The 14,203-nt window shown below is 34.5% G+C and overlaps 1 protein-coding gene across 5 annotated transcripts in view; it reads right to left on the reverse strand.

The window, feature by feature from the left end:
• Positions 1 to 14,203, reverse strand: part of LOC118198163 (BMP-binding endothelial regulator protein-like) — a 256,469-nt gene that overhangs the window by 88,146 nt on the left and 154,120 nt on the right. Inside the window, exon 1 of one of the 5 annotated variants that reach the window (XM_085820558.1) lies at positions 1,846 to 1,893. The exons of the other annotated variants lie outside the window; for them this stretch is intronic. Coding sequence (XP_085676684.1) covers positions 1,846 to 1,875 — 30 coding nt within the window. The 5' untranslated portion in view covers positions 1,876 to 1,893. Of the gene's footprint in view, positions 1 to 1,845; positions 1,894 to 14,203 lie in introns of those variants that run through there. 5 annotated transcript variants of the gene reach the window in all.

A 14,203-nucleotide genomic window follows, 5' to 3' on the forward strand; every position in this document is an offset into this window, starting at 1 on the left:
GGACTTCTGTGAACCTCTCGTTTATCTGAGGTTATGTTAATAAGAAACTACATGGCAACAATAGTAGTTCTAACTGGTGCGGTAATCAGCAGGAAAGCTACATTGTTCTGCAATATTTCCAAGGTATTGGAAAGTATCGCTAAATCATTATAAATTCCTTACAGTAGTTTAGATGAGGCTGTACATCTAGTAAATAACCATAACAATGCCTCTCTTGCTGCCCCATTTACAACCAGCCAATCCTGTCAAAAGTGGCAATTTCTGGTCCACTTTCTTCGGAACAAACGCTATATTCTCATTACAACGCAAGCAAGAGTTCATAATAGAAGCCAAAGAAATTGGATTTGTCATTGGGAAGATGTTACAATCATGGATTATTAATTGAGAATGAAACATTGCTTATTTTAGAATAAAATGCTGGCATCATGTCTTATCTAGATTTTAAGTATTCTTAAATATTCAGAAGGAGGAATTCGGATCACATGTACGAAGATCACTCTGAAATGTTTGAGATACACATAGATTATTAAAGTTATACTGAGGAAATTTTAGAAGTGTTCAAAGTAATATTCTCCAGCATCAATGCACTTCTGTAGGCCAATTTTCCAAAGATGAAATGCCTCAAGCCATTCATTTCTTGGAAACTACGAAAAAGTGCATTTATAGCCTCATCAATCTCAACTTCGGAATGAAAACGACATCCACGTACGTTCTTTTTTAGATTACAAAATAGCCAAGAGTCACACATAGCTAGATCGGATTAATGGGGTGGATATTCTATCACTTTGATGTGTTTTTTCTCAAGAAAGTGTACTGTAGTTCTTGCTTTAATGAGAAGATGCATTGTCAGGGTGGAGAATGAGTCCTCTAACATTCACTTCTTGAAAAAATTCTGAAAAACACTTCGTGGTGTACTAGTTAGCTGTGACTGTTCTTCCAGCTTCATGGCTTTGACCAGTCCTACAAACGTTTTTAATGGCACGCTTTCTTTTCACTACTGTGGGTGTGGGATCATTTTCAAAGACCCATACTTTACTTTCTTGATGTATTGGAACGTCAAAAAATTATATGTAAGTTTTAACACCAATTATGATTTTATAAATAATGCAGTGGCCACTATATTTAATTAATTTAAGGGTTTCTTTACTGAGTTTGACACGCTCCTGTTTTTGGTGCTCAGTTAAATGACGGGGAACCTAGTTTTTTCCTATACAATTCTTTATGAAGAATTTTATGTATGGTGGCGGATCCAATGCTACGTTTCTTCTGTATCAATTGGTAGGTGCAGCAATTCCATGTGCTATAATTTAAAAAGTTCTCAAAAAGTGTGAAAAAAATTTCAACTACTACTCAAATATTTTTTGTCAAATTATAGAGAAAAAGAACTGCTAGATCAAGGTTTAATTACATATTTCATTAACTAAATTTCGTTGATCTTTTTAAATAAATGTGTTTTTAAAGGTTCGGAATAAAAGCGGCTGAGTAGACGACACATATGAACCCTGGAAGTTTCACCTGGGTTCAAATCCTCACGAACGGGTTTTCTATAGTGGTGGTTTCGTGGTTTTCCTTATGTGCGACGTGAGATCGAGCTTCCCCTTAGCGTCTTCTACGAAAGCATCCTCTCCTCCTAAGCAAAGAGCCTCGTATATTTCTCTTAAATCAAAATGTCGTATTCTTAGATAGATTTTCACAACTAAACGCAGATTTGAAACTTTGCTTTGATTAAGAAATTTGATTTTTTAAAAATTATTCTTATATGACACATTCAAAAATATTTAGAATTAAATTTAAATATCTTTAAGACGAATTGTGCTATAACTCTCTGCAAGTTATTTTACATACCTTATCGCAACTGGATGCCGTCATCAACATGTGGACATTTTTTCCGGTAGTATGAGGGGGCAATGAAATCGACAAAGAAGCAGGAAGCACAGAAATATCCGCAGATTGATACTAACTTGCGCGTACAAAAACAAAAAAAAAATCACCTTGCCAACTGCGCGCTCTGGCCTTGTCATGCGGCGAAATGAAAGAACAACCAGAAAACCGACTCGGTCCTTCTCGGAGAATAAAACTAAAGTCCGTTAATTCTAAATTAAAACGGTTGTTAGTTCTTTGCCAGGGTAAATAGATTCTTGAAAATGTTCCAGAATGTTGAAAGTCAGTTACCCCTTTCACTAAAACTTTGCATATGAAGCATTTCCTTATACCTTATCTGTGACGGGGATGGAGATTTTAGGGACAACTTCCGTAAAAATTAGTTCTGTTATGCAGGCCATATATAACTAGAAAATACTATTCAACGAAAAGTGTCTAAATAGTGAATGCATCCGAATCGATACTGAATGAAATCCTTAAAACTGCCCATAAAATTGATCAAAGAAGAAAATACTAAAATAGACATACAGATCAGAAGGAGTTCCAAGAAAAATGATCTTAACGCTTTGAATTTAAACAAGAGATAAAATTACGGTTCTGCTTTAATTTAAAGCGAATATTTTTGCATTTTATTCTCCAAACTCCCTGAGAAGCATTTTTTTTTTCTAAGAAGCATTTCCCTGAAGCATTTTTAATAAATTAGGTAGTTTATTATATTTAGACTGGTACTCAGATAAATAAAAATGTTTCTTATTTTTCAATACTTAATATAAAATATTTTTTTCTTATTATTTTTCCAATTACTGGATTTAAATTCGACGTATGCTTTTCATACTTCCACCCCCCTCAATTTTCCAATTCGAAATAATACGGTAGTTAACGCATAATTTGTTGCACTTCCTCCTGACTTTTAACATCGCGCTCACTGTTTGTTTCATTAACATCGTATTGTAACTCGAAAGCCTAAATTCAGCGTTAATACATACCTATCTGAAAACTGATTTCGTCCAACCATAAAAAAATAGCTATTAGCAAAAATGCACATGCACTGTTTGGTCCAATTTATTTAGGAAGTAAGTTATGTAGGTGTGATCCAGGCGGGTGGGATAACAGCCTCTGCGTAAAGTTGTTCGTCCTTAGGATATATTCCAGTTAACATGCCCAGTAGAGATAATACATCTTTTGGCAAAGTCGCATTTGTGATTGTCTCTCGGAATCATATTTCGGCATCTCACAGTAAATTTCATTCTCCCTTCGAGCGCAATTTCATTTCACCTTCGAGTTTATTCTTTTTCAGTTTTCTGTGACGGAGATAGATTTAATTCAATTATTCCTGGTAATAAAACTCTTGTATGTTAAAGTAAAAAGCATTTTAAAAATTGATGTAAAAAGCATTTTAAAAATTGATGTAAAAAGCATTTTAAAAATTGATGACTAGCATTGTTGGTAATATTTGCGTTATTTTCATTCTGTGATTCTTGGAGATAATTACTATTAAATTAGCTGATTTAAGGAAAATTTCTTAAAAAACATTTAAACAAATATAAAATTTACGAAATTTTTCACGTTTTGTTACACTGTGTTAAATTATTTGCTAAATCTAGATCTTTTGCTGACTTTTTGTAATGGAAAAGAATAAAATAATTCAATGGAGAAAATCATTAAAGTTGGATTTGATTATATTTTTAGTTATCAATGAAATTAGAGTGAAGGAAATTAAGATTTAACATTCTGTGATGATTAACACTACTGCTCAAATGGTTACACTTGTAACAAAAAGGGGCATAAAATCCTCCAATCAAAATAATCGAAATCCATCGTATTAATACTGCGATACTCAAAATATTTTGATTGATGATAATTTAACATTGCGACACAGATGTAACTTCTTAAGAATTACTTTAGTTTTCCCCAATGGCGGGCACTTGCCTAACACAGCATTAGTCACTCCTAAGTGCAAACCAGAAGGCCTAAGGCCAGAAGTGGTGGCCATTTTATTGTGGAGGCACTTAACGGGCGGCCCCCTTTACCTCCTATGAAGAGAAAGACACTTTTGCATCTATGCCTTCTTCTCTGGGATTCGAAACTGGGCCCTTCGGTATCACAGTCACGCTCCCCTACCGTCTGGGCAGCGATTAAATACATAAAAAATTACATACAAATCTCGCAGTTAGTCAAGAGATTTATAACCAGTGGTATTTTATGTGAAAGGCAAATAAAATTTTGCAGAATGTGGAATGGCAAAACCTCAAAACTAGCAATCTCTTAGGTCACGTGAACGATAAACGAACAATTATATTGTGCTTCATGGAAGGTAAACATCTTACACGCCTCATGCATGACAAATGTCGTGATTTTATGATGTAACAGGAATAAAAATGACAACACTAACTCGTAGATGTTTCTAATATCAAAATACTGTACGGCATAGAAGAGAACTTATAGATGTTTCTGGTATCTAAATATCCGCACAAATATGAGATTCAAAACGAAGCAAAAATCTTAAGACAGCAGAACTTCCCGACTCATTCTGTAAGGCTTCAATACACACAACTAAAAACGCTGAACAGCCCTCCGTCGGAACAAATATTAAATAGATTAGTGGAGTCTAATAGTTCCCCTGATTCTCTGCTCTCGAATTAAAATTTTAAATGCTCATCATCTGCAGTGACTTAAGACAGCATTAAAAAAAATAATAATAAATAAATAAACATGAATACTGACATATAAGTTTCGCTCGTAGTTTAGCGGTGGTGTAACAAGCTAAACAGACAATGAATCTAGTCATAGAGCTCCCCACCCGAATCCCAATGGATGATAGGCTGAGGTCAACCAAGCGGCCGCGAGATACCAGAAGTCTAAATTTATGTTGGAAATAAAAATATGACCTCCAAAATCGGAGGCTTTAATTAAAAATTATTGCCGCAAGTCCTGGAAATTGGAAACTTTTATGGACCACCATATGTGTTTTGAGAATTTGCCTATTTGCGAATAATGGTCTTGGCAAGAAATAGCTGTGTAAACACATAATCGTATCATCTGATATTTGGTCTCTCAAAAACTGCGCGTACGGACAGTAGCAATACGAAAAATGCCACTTTATTTCACTAAGTGATATTATCTTTTTCGTTTCTTTTTACATCTTCTCACTTTTGAAAAACAACACAAAAGTGTCCTTTCAAAGATCAAAAAGGCACCTTTTGTAAAGGGATTTGCGTATGTATGACGCTTCGGATGTTCATTGACAGAATTATTGAACACATATGTGAAAAATGTAATGTAAATGAGAATTCAGACAAATTTTAAATACTTTAATGTATGCTAATTTATTATTTTTATTAATATTAGCAACAAATAAAAACTTTCTATAATGGATCAAAATAAATAAATGTTAATGAATTCTCAACAATATAATAGCCTAAAACGGAAACTTAAATAATGACTTGCAGACATCAATCTTGGATGCATAAACTATTTCCAGAAAACTCAAGAAGCATTTTAAGTTTTACAAATTCAAAAATTCGTTCTCTTGCAAAGATTTTAACAATCTTGTAAGGTTTATGTTAATTTTCCTAATAGTTAATTTTTACTTAAAAGTTACTTTCTTATCTCCTGAATTTCAGCTTACAACTTCCGGCCAGAACGTATTTTCAGAATCGCGTTTGATTGCAAATGAGGAGAAGCATTTAACTGTGAAGTTCTACTGACTTCGCCAGACAGCCAGTGATTCTGACTAGCGCGCGTTCGCCTTTTTAGGCTACGCTCTCTCTTAAGGTATTATGACGCTCGACCGTACTTTAGGCCCTTGATAGCTTCGACGTTAAATAGCATTAAGGAGCCAACTCTGTTAGAATCCTGATAGCTTCGGCTATATCTTTTCAGTTAAGATTAGTTAAGTTTTAGTTCTTAGTTTCCTGAGTTCAAGCCCGAGTGGAGGCTTTATTGCAACTCCAAGAAAGGAGTCATCTGTTAAACTTTATTTGGAATAATAAAGGGTCATTCCACCCTTCTCACGTTTTGTTCTCTGTCTCACGAGCTCAAGCGATTATTTGCTTATCAGTTCTTAAGGTTCCTCCGTTTTAACTGTAACTTAAAAGTACGCAGGTTGGAATCTTACAATATCTTTTCTAGTAATCTGAAAAATAAATTCTATCGCTTGTTCAAAAATAATTTTTTTTGCGGAGATTTCTAAATTTTCATACAAAAATTTATATTAACTTTGAGAAAAAATTTAAACTTTGAGATAAAATTACAAAATTAATCTTCCTCCGAAAATAATTTTATTAATACGCTTGACGCTCGTTATACGAATTTTTCCTTATTGCAAGAAAGGCCATTGCAACAATTGTTAGCAGAAGCTAAAACCAAATTTAAAGTATTCTCATCACTCGGGGACCTTTTCTATCAATCAATATAATGGACCGGTCACTATAATAACAAGCGTTGACGGTATTTCATTGATACTTTTAAAAAGGGAGGCAAATTACGAAACGCTACAGATACATCACAAAGGTATGACTGTGATATATTGGTACATCACAAACAGATCTATCACATTATTTGTAAAATTTATATTCTGTGCAACATTTTTATATCCTCTACGAACAATTATGAACGACTACTAAAATTCCAATTTCTGAAATCTCGTTGCTAATATAATATCTATAAAACAGCAGAGGCATATACAGTAAAATCTCCCATAATGACTGCTTCTGAAAGTCACCGTTTTATTCAGAATACATCTCTAAGATGATCTCTAAGATATCGTTTCTAAGATGAACGTTTCCACAAAAGACCAACATCGGGATGGTCATCTCATGAAGATTTCACAGCACATAATTAATCATATGTAAAGAAGAAATTAAAAAATCACATCTAGAGAACCTAAATTATTTGGATGGAAATGAAAATGAACTGAAGCTTTCTTCGAATTTTTTTATGAAGAAATGATTAATTTATTTCTACTGCTAAAGGAGCATAATACCGTCTTCCCGTTTCTCTTTAAGCAACTAACATTATATATCCTGTGCTCCGTAATGTTTAAGAAACTGCTACAGAAAATTACAATGGCTTTTATAATATAATCTTTTCATATTATTGGCCAAACAGATAATCAGCACTAGAGAGGGTGGGGGGGGAGATTGCATTACTCGTCTTTAATGCCATGCTTTCGAACCTGAAACCAAATCCCTCCAGTTGAAGTGTAATAACTGTTGTTGTTGTTGTTACTAATCTCCATGCCTAGGAATATACTAGACGAGATCCACGAGTCCATTCACCTTTAAAAAATCGAAAACAAGCTTAGGAGACCCGTAAAGGTCCACAAGAGTCAACTCCAGGCACTCAAGGATATGTGCTGGTGGTGCGGGTGCATTGTGACACTTAGAACAAATTGGGTGCATCTTGACACCACTCTCAAAAGTAAGTCCCCTCAGCTGCCCACTAAAGAATCGGGAAAGTGTAATAACAGACAAAATCAAACAAAGCTTGGATTTTGTTAGTTATTGTAACTCAAATCGATGAGCATATCTTAAACCCATTTTGCTGGTAGACATTCTTTGCGGATTAAATTTAGAATGATATATATTACGTTGGAACTATGAATTTGTAGCGAGCGAGTCTATACAAATCAGATTAAGTCATCATATCATTTTGCAGCTGACGGAAGTTGTAAGGAGTGATAGTAATTTGTATATGTATGTAAATATAAATTACGCCGCCCAACCAGGATAGTGGTTAGCGACGCTGACTGCCGTACCGAAGGGCCCGAGTTCGAATCCTGAAGGCATGGATGTTTGTAGTGTCTGTGCAGTATGGGATTACTCTAAATAGGCGGCGAGCCGAAAGTCCTCACGAAAGACCCTCGGACTTGCAACCCAGGGTGCTTGCTCTCCATCAAAATTGGTGGCGGAACTGAGCAAAGCCGTACTATTATCTGTATGGTGCTCGAGGCTCTTGCCAACGACAGGCGCAATATTGCTCTCCCTGCCACGATTAATTTCGTGGACTTTTTCTGATCTTACTGCCAGAGAAGTTATAAGTTACTTCTTCCGCCTTCTTAGCATGCCTTCACGGTGTAATGGTCAGTACGCTCGGCGCGTATTCGAGAGGTTCGTGGTTCGAGTTCCGGCGAGGGCACTGTTCATTTTTCACGATTCCTGCTTCAAAAAAAATTATAATGACGCTACAGAGTCAGATAAGTAAAACAACAGCAATGTATAGATTACTTCTGAGTAACTCATGTTACCATCGACTTTATAGCATAGCAAAGGAAAAAATATAAAAGGAATTTTTAGATGTTTTAACAAGTGGCAGTAAAAACGCAATTACAGCGGTTCTCTTTCAGAATTCGTAAAAAAAAGGAATCTCTATTGAGGAATTAATAGTAACTGCAGTCTTTAACGGCTTGAACGAAAACGCAGGATTTACCACTCACATTTAACGAGTCATTTACATGTGTCATATCATAATATTCGCACTTAGATTAAAATTTCAAGTAGCAAATAAGTATTGCTATTCCATATTATAATGGTATCCATTACTTTTTTCTATGAGGCTTATAAAATAATATGGCAACCAAAACCAGTGAAAGAGGCTATGGTCAAGTGAACAGAGATTTTGATTTCAACTGAAACCACATCTTTACAAGTTAAAACAGAATCCTGCTAAGAAGTTCACATATAAAATGTTTTTTATCTAAGAAATCTGATACTTTTTTTAAGTTTCAATATAAAACTTACAAGACGTACACAGTTTATTTTTTTCTGAAGTTCCCGCTTATTAAGTTCTCTCGGCCAAGAAAATGCCATTATAACAAGAATAGAATACCTCTTTTTAATGAAATGTTACGAGTTTAGTCAGTTTTAGAGATATGTACACAAGCATGCATTCATTTCGCAGACGAAAATTCGTTTACTTTCAATCGATTGACTAATCTTTGAATTAAGAAAAAAAACTGCAGTGGTGCATATTCTCTACTCTGTTAAAGAGTAGAGAATATGAACTCACTGCAGTTTTTTTTTTTTTTTTTTTTTTTTTTTTTTTTTTAGACTACACGCAATTTTCATTTAAAAAATACATACAACTTGAACAGTAATGTTTTGAGGGTAAAAATCAATCAACGTTGACGTATATTACAATCTAAGTATATCTGCGACTGATAAATCTTCCACTGCTTGAAACTGTGATTATTCACTGCGAAGAAGACTTCTTATGCAATGAATTAGTTCTATTAAAAACCGAAAACAAATTTTTAATAAATTTATTACACCGAAAATAAATAAGTTTATTACACCGTTCTATTAAAAACCGAAAACAAATTTTTAATAAATTTATTACACATGGCTTTAAGAAATTGTCGTATGTCTCTTTTGATGATATGGTGGTTTTCAAGTTGCTTATTAACTATACCACTGCTTTTAATAAGACTTAGTTTTAATAAATCTTACTTTTCCTAAACCGATGACTTTAGAAAAAAATTCTGTATATTTTCGGAGAAGACTAATATGAATTCCTTTTTTTTTCGAAGAAGAAAAGCATTCTGTTTATATTTCTTCAAAGATATTAATAAATTATTATCAGAACGTTAGTAAGAAAGTACCGAATTTCCTCATATTTTTCCTCTTAATGTTTTACAGCCAGGCTCTGAAATATTTTTTAATATTCGCACAATTTTCCTCTTCCTCAATGCATTCAGCAAACAAGCTTTCCTAAATTTAAAAAAATGCATTCGTCCCCATAGTTATTGTTTTCGTCTTTCTAACAAACTCGCGCAAACTATTTGCGAAGGTTCGAAGATTACGCTCTTTCCCACACTGACCTAATTTAAGAACCACACAGCAAAGCAAATACGAACGAACATTCAGTCTACGATTTCACCGAGTTAGCTATTTCACCTTCCCTGATCATTTATGGATGATTTGAGGCTTAAGGAATTAGGAGAGACAGCAATAAAAATGGGACAGGTTCAAGTTACATTTAAGTATATATGAAGATATCTTATTAGATATTTTAATGTTACTATTACTATCTGTTCTTAGTGAAATGTGTATTTCATTGAAGAAGTAATATTTTGATAGTTACCTGTAGTTTATCCATGACTGCTTCCATTTGTTATGTTCTTACTATAACCGCGTTCTTCGGAAATTAACGTATTTTAATAATTTTCTCCTCTTGATTTTCGGATGATAAAATTAATAAAAAAAAAGGGTAATACACGAGGAAATACGCTAAATGATCTATTAATATTTGTCTTCCTTGAATATTTTTGCTTCTTGAATACACTTCCGCTACTCTCCCTGAAACGCTAATATTTCTGTAAAACAAAATAGCTAAGAATAAATTTCTCCCATGTTTAAATAAAAGAGAAGAAAATTATTGCTTTTAAACTAACTCCGCTAGAAGTACCGCTGCTCGGAAGAGCCAATGCGTTCTGTTCCTACTACACGCTCTAAACGTTAATCTTCGAACAAGGTGCTTAGCTCTCATTCAATCCTTAATAGGGCATAAACGCTATTACCAATCTAATACAAAGAGAACTCTTCAACACATTTATAGATTTTTATCGACAGCATCAGATTAAAAAATAAAAAATAAACAAACACAAATGGGTAAACAAAATTAACTAAAACCGCCTTAAACGGGTGAATACCCCCAACCACCACCGCATTTGCTCTGTGGAAAAAAAAAAAGGATGATATTGTACAAATAACTCACAGTTCTTTTTATACGTAAATGTTTAGAATTCTTTCCTGAGGGTAAAGGTTAGTAGTTCTCAATAAACTTCTTTGTATTTTTCAGAAGCATTTTTCGAGGCTCTCGAATAAGAATGAAGTAAAAATAAAACAGGCAAAGCATAAATAAAATTGTCCACTTCAATCCCGTTTATAACTACGACCGTGACTGTTTTATCGGCTTGTGGTTTGTTTCTTCCTTGGCCAGGCGCCAGCAAGAAAAATAATACGTAGGCAGAAGTTGGAGAGGGGGAAAAAAAAAAAAAAAAAAAAAAAAAACATTGCTTGGTTTCCTGACCTAGTATCTTAATTGCTCGATATAGTGCTTTTGACCACAAATCGCTTGATCATGATTGTACCTGTTCCGTAATTAAAAACTGCAAGCAGCTTTATGAGATAAAAATGGGTGCAGGTTTTTTTAATTATTACGAAAATAATAATAACCAGCACGAATTCTTGTAACCAAAGAAAAGATCGAGAAACCTGAAAATATAGTATTTTATATTTTGATTAAGTTTTAAGTTTTATAAAATGTCTGTGGGGATCCATTTTGGCTGACACCTACAAATACCTGAGTGGATAAGACAATTCAGTATAGGTAATCCAATTTAGAATTCCGGCACTGCACTTTTTGCATGCACAGTGATTCAAAAAAGTATTCGGGGCAGTGCAAGCTCTCAGACATTTTTTAAAGAATAATTAAATATTCAAATTGAACGAAATACTTTTATTACATTATATCTTAGAGTTGAACGAAGTCAAAAAACCTTAAAATTAAAATAGTGTTGAAAAAATACTTAATTTTACACTTTTCGTGCGCAAACGAGAACGTAACGGTCAAACAGGTATTACGGCATAAAAACATATTTAAAAAACTGTATAAAAATTGCCCTAATAATGTATTGGGCTGCCTTACCTTTTTATGAATTCACTGAGACACCTAAGCATGGCTTTCATATAAGATTCTTCATTTAAAGTTCAGTTTTGAATTTTTGTCATGCCATTTGCTTTTTAGTCACTCCCAAAACATTAAATTTACTTTCATTAGTACAGTCAAATTCCAAACATTCTGAGGCCTTTTAATGCAGGTCTTAGCGAATTATTAGCATGCCCTTCAATTTGCTTTCCTGAGAAATGGATTTTTCTACCTATTTGGCCATACTAGTTATACCTTCCCAAGGCATTTGTAACATTTTCTACATTACTAGATTTGCTGAATATTCGCTAGGAATTTAAAGTCAGTCTGTTTACATTGGTTTTAGAATTAAAATTCATATTTCTAACGATCCACTGTGCTTCTTGTTCAGTGAATCTACTCGGATGCCTTGTCGTAATTTATTTGTAAGCAAATTTTTTTACAATATTTCAAAATTAAATTAACAATAGATTTTATTTTAAATTCAGTTCAGCAATTTTCTTCTCAAATTTTCCAATGAAACGGCATGATTTCAATAAAAAACTGGGTTGCATCAAAAGATTTCTCAATTTCTTCGACCTGTGTTAATACAATAGCTCCTAAACTTTAAACTTGACTTTTTAAGGTTTAAAATACTTCTTCCAACTGTTTTATAAGAAACGCCTGCTAGATCTGGATCTTTATAACATTTGTAAGGCAATGCCCAATACTTTTTTTAACTTTATATTCAAAGGTAAGGTGTTTAAAATGTTACGAATTTTGTATATATGAAAATAATTTTATTGAAATTATATGTAAAATTATAGCATCTTTTTTATAATGTAACATAAAAGGTCTCGAAAGTGTTAAGCTTTATTCGAAAAATAAGGTTACAGGAGCAAACCAATTTAACATGAAGGAAAATTTTTTTTTTTTTTTTTTTTTTTTTTTTTTTAGCAGCAGTGATGAAAAATGAGAAATGCCCTCCCCGGGACTTGAACCACGGACCTCTCGAATACGCGCCGAGTGTGCTGACCATTACACCACGAAGGCATGCTAATAACGCGGGAGAAAATTACTCTTTATATATTCTCCCTTTTAGAGGGCGACTGGGATTAGAGGAGCCAGTCGCCAAATCTTGGTAGTAGAGAATCATCATCCACCACCTTTTTTTAATTCGGTCGCCACTGTAGAGTAACTTAGAATTTTTCATTGTCAAGAAACTGAAGAAATGAGCAATGCCCTCGCCGGGATTCAAATCTCGGATCTCTCGAATACGCGCCGAGCGTGCTGACCATTACACCACGAAGGCATGATAAGAAGACGGAGAAATACCTTATAATGGTAGCACCACATTGGCGATGGTCCCTTTTGATGAGAAATCTCCCAAAGTCGTCAAAATCGGCGGCATTTTGGTCCGATCCTGTTTAACAATAACTGGCCCAATCTCTGTGTAACTGTGAGCACGTTAACAATGTCTTTATTACTGTATATAAGACATGCCTTAATTAAACTAGTCTGTTTTGTGAGTAATTATAGGGGGACGGGCAGACTTAGTATTTAATAATATTTCAGTTTGAATAAAAACTACAGAAAAAAAAATCCTTTATTTCGGCATTGATATATCGTATCGTAGCTAGGCGAATAATCTTATGTATTTTGTTGAGTTATTTTCAATTAGCAGGAAAACAACATTTGGTACACTATTCATTAGCATCTGTTATAGCATTAATTCATTAGAATTTGTTATAAATAATATTCCATGAATTCAAAAGTCTGGGATATCTACAGATTAAAGTGCCCCGAAAAAGTGGAAATTTCTTTTCTAAAAAAGAAACGAACAGTGTGAAACCATTTCCCGAATACTGCGGCATGATGTTCCGAATACAGCGGCATGATGGTTTCATAAAGTCCCGAATACTGCGGCATGAGTGTTTCATATCCCACATATACTCAATAGGGTACGTGTGACTAGTAGTGACGAGCTTGATGCAACTATATATGCGCCATCGAAGTAGTCCACTGCAGACCATAGACACAGACAGTTCTGGGCAATTCGTCTATACTATGTGCAGCCGTGCGTTACCCTGGGAAATGTGGCACCTGAAATCTCAGTCAGAAATGGGAGTACATGGAGTCATAGGATCTCATTCGTATAGCATATATTTCAGGATAGCATAAATTCCCGCATACCACTACTACAGCGAATCGGCTATCATACGCTGTGGATCCACAAACCACAGTACCTAAAGTGGAGAAAGTATTTTGCGGAATAGCATGACTGAGATTGTGCCTTTGACAGGGGAATTTCTACATCTGGACATGATAATATGTCCAGATGTAGAAATACGTCTCCTTCATCCGTCTGTGGCATTTCCGTCCCCAAAAATGAAGCGGCATTTCTCCATAAATACGTCTCCTTTCATCAGTCTGTGGCATTTCACAATGGTTTGGGTTGGCACGATTACAGACGAGCTGCCGGTGTTTAAAACAGCATATATAAAGAAGCACACGGCCGAAGCCACTTTTCTAAAATGCACCTGGAAATGAATCATCGTCACACAGGAGACACTCCATGTGCTTGTATAGCGAGCGCACTGTGCTGCCAGAGTATCTGTATTTGCCTGGCGTACGATTCCTGTACTAGAATTCTCCCTTCCAATCCGCTATGTGTGGGAGCCGTTATGCTTTCCAT

The sequence above is a fragment of the Stegodyphus dumicola genome, chromosome 7, assembly GCF_044657685.1.
Source record: "Stegodyphus dumicola isolate Sdum_Otavi_A_Nest chromosome 7, ASM4465768v1".
Classification (NCBI taxonomy): domain Eukaryota; kingdom Metazoa; phylum Arthropoda; class Arachnida; order Araneae; family Eresidae; genus Stegodyphus; species Stegodyphus dumicola.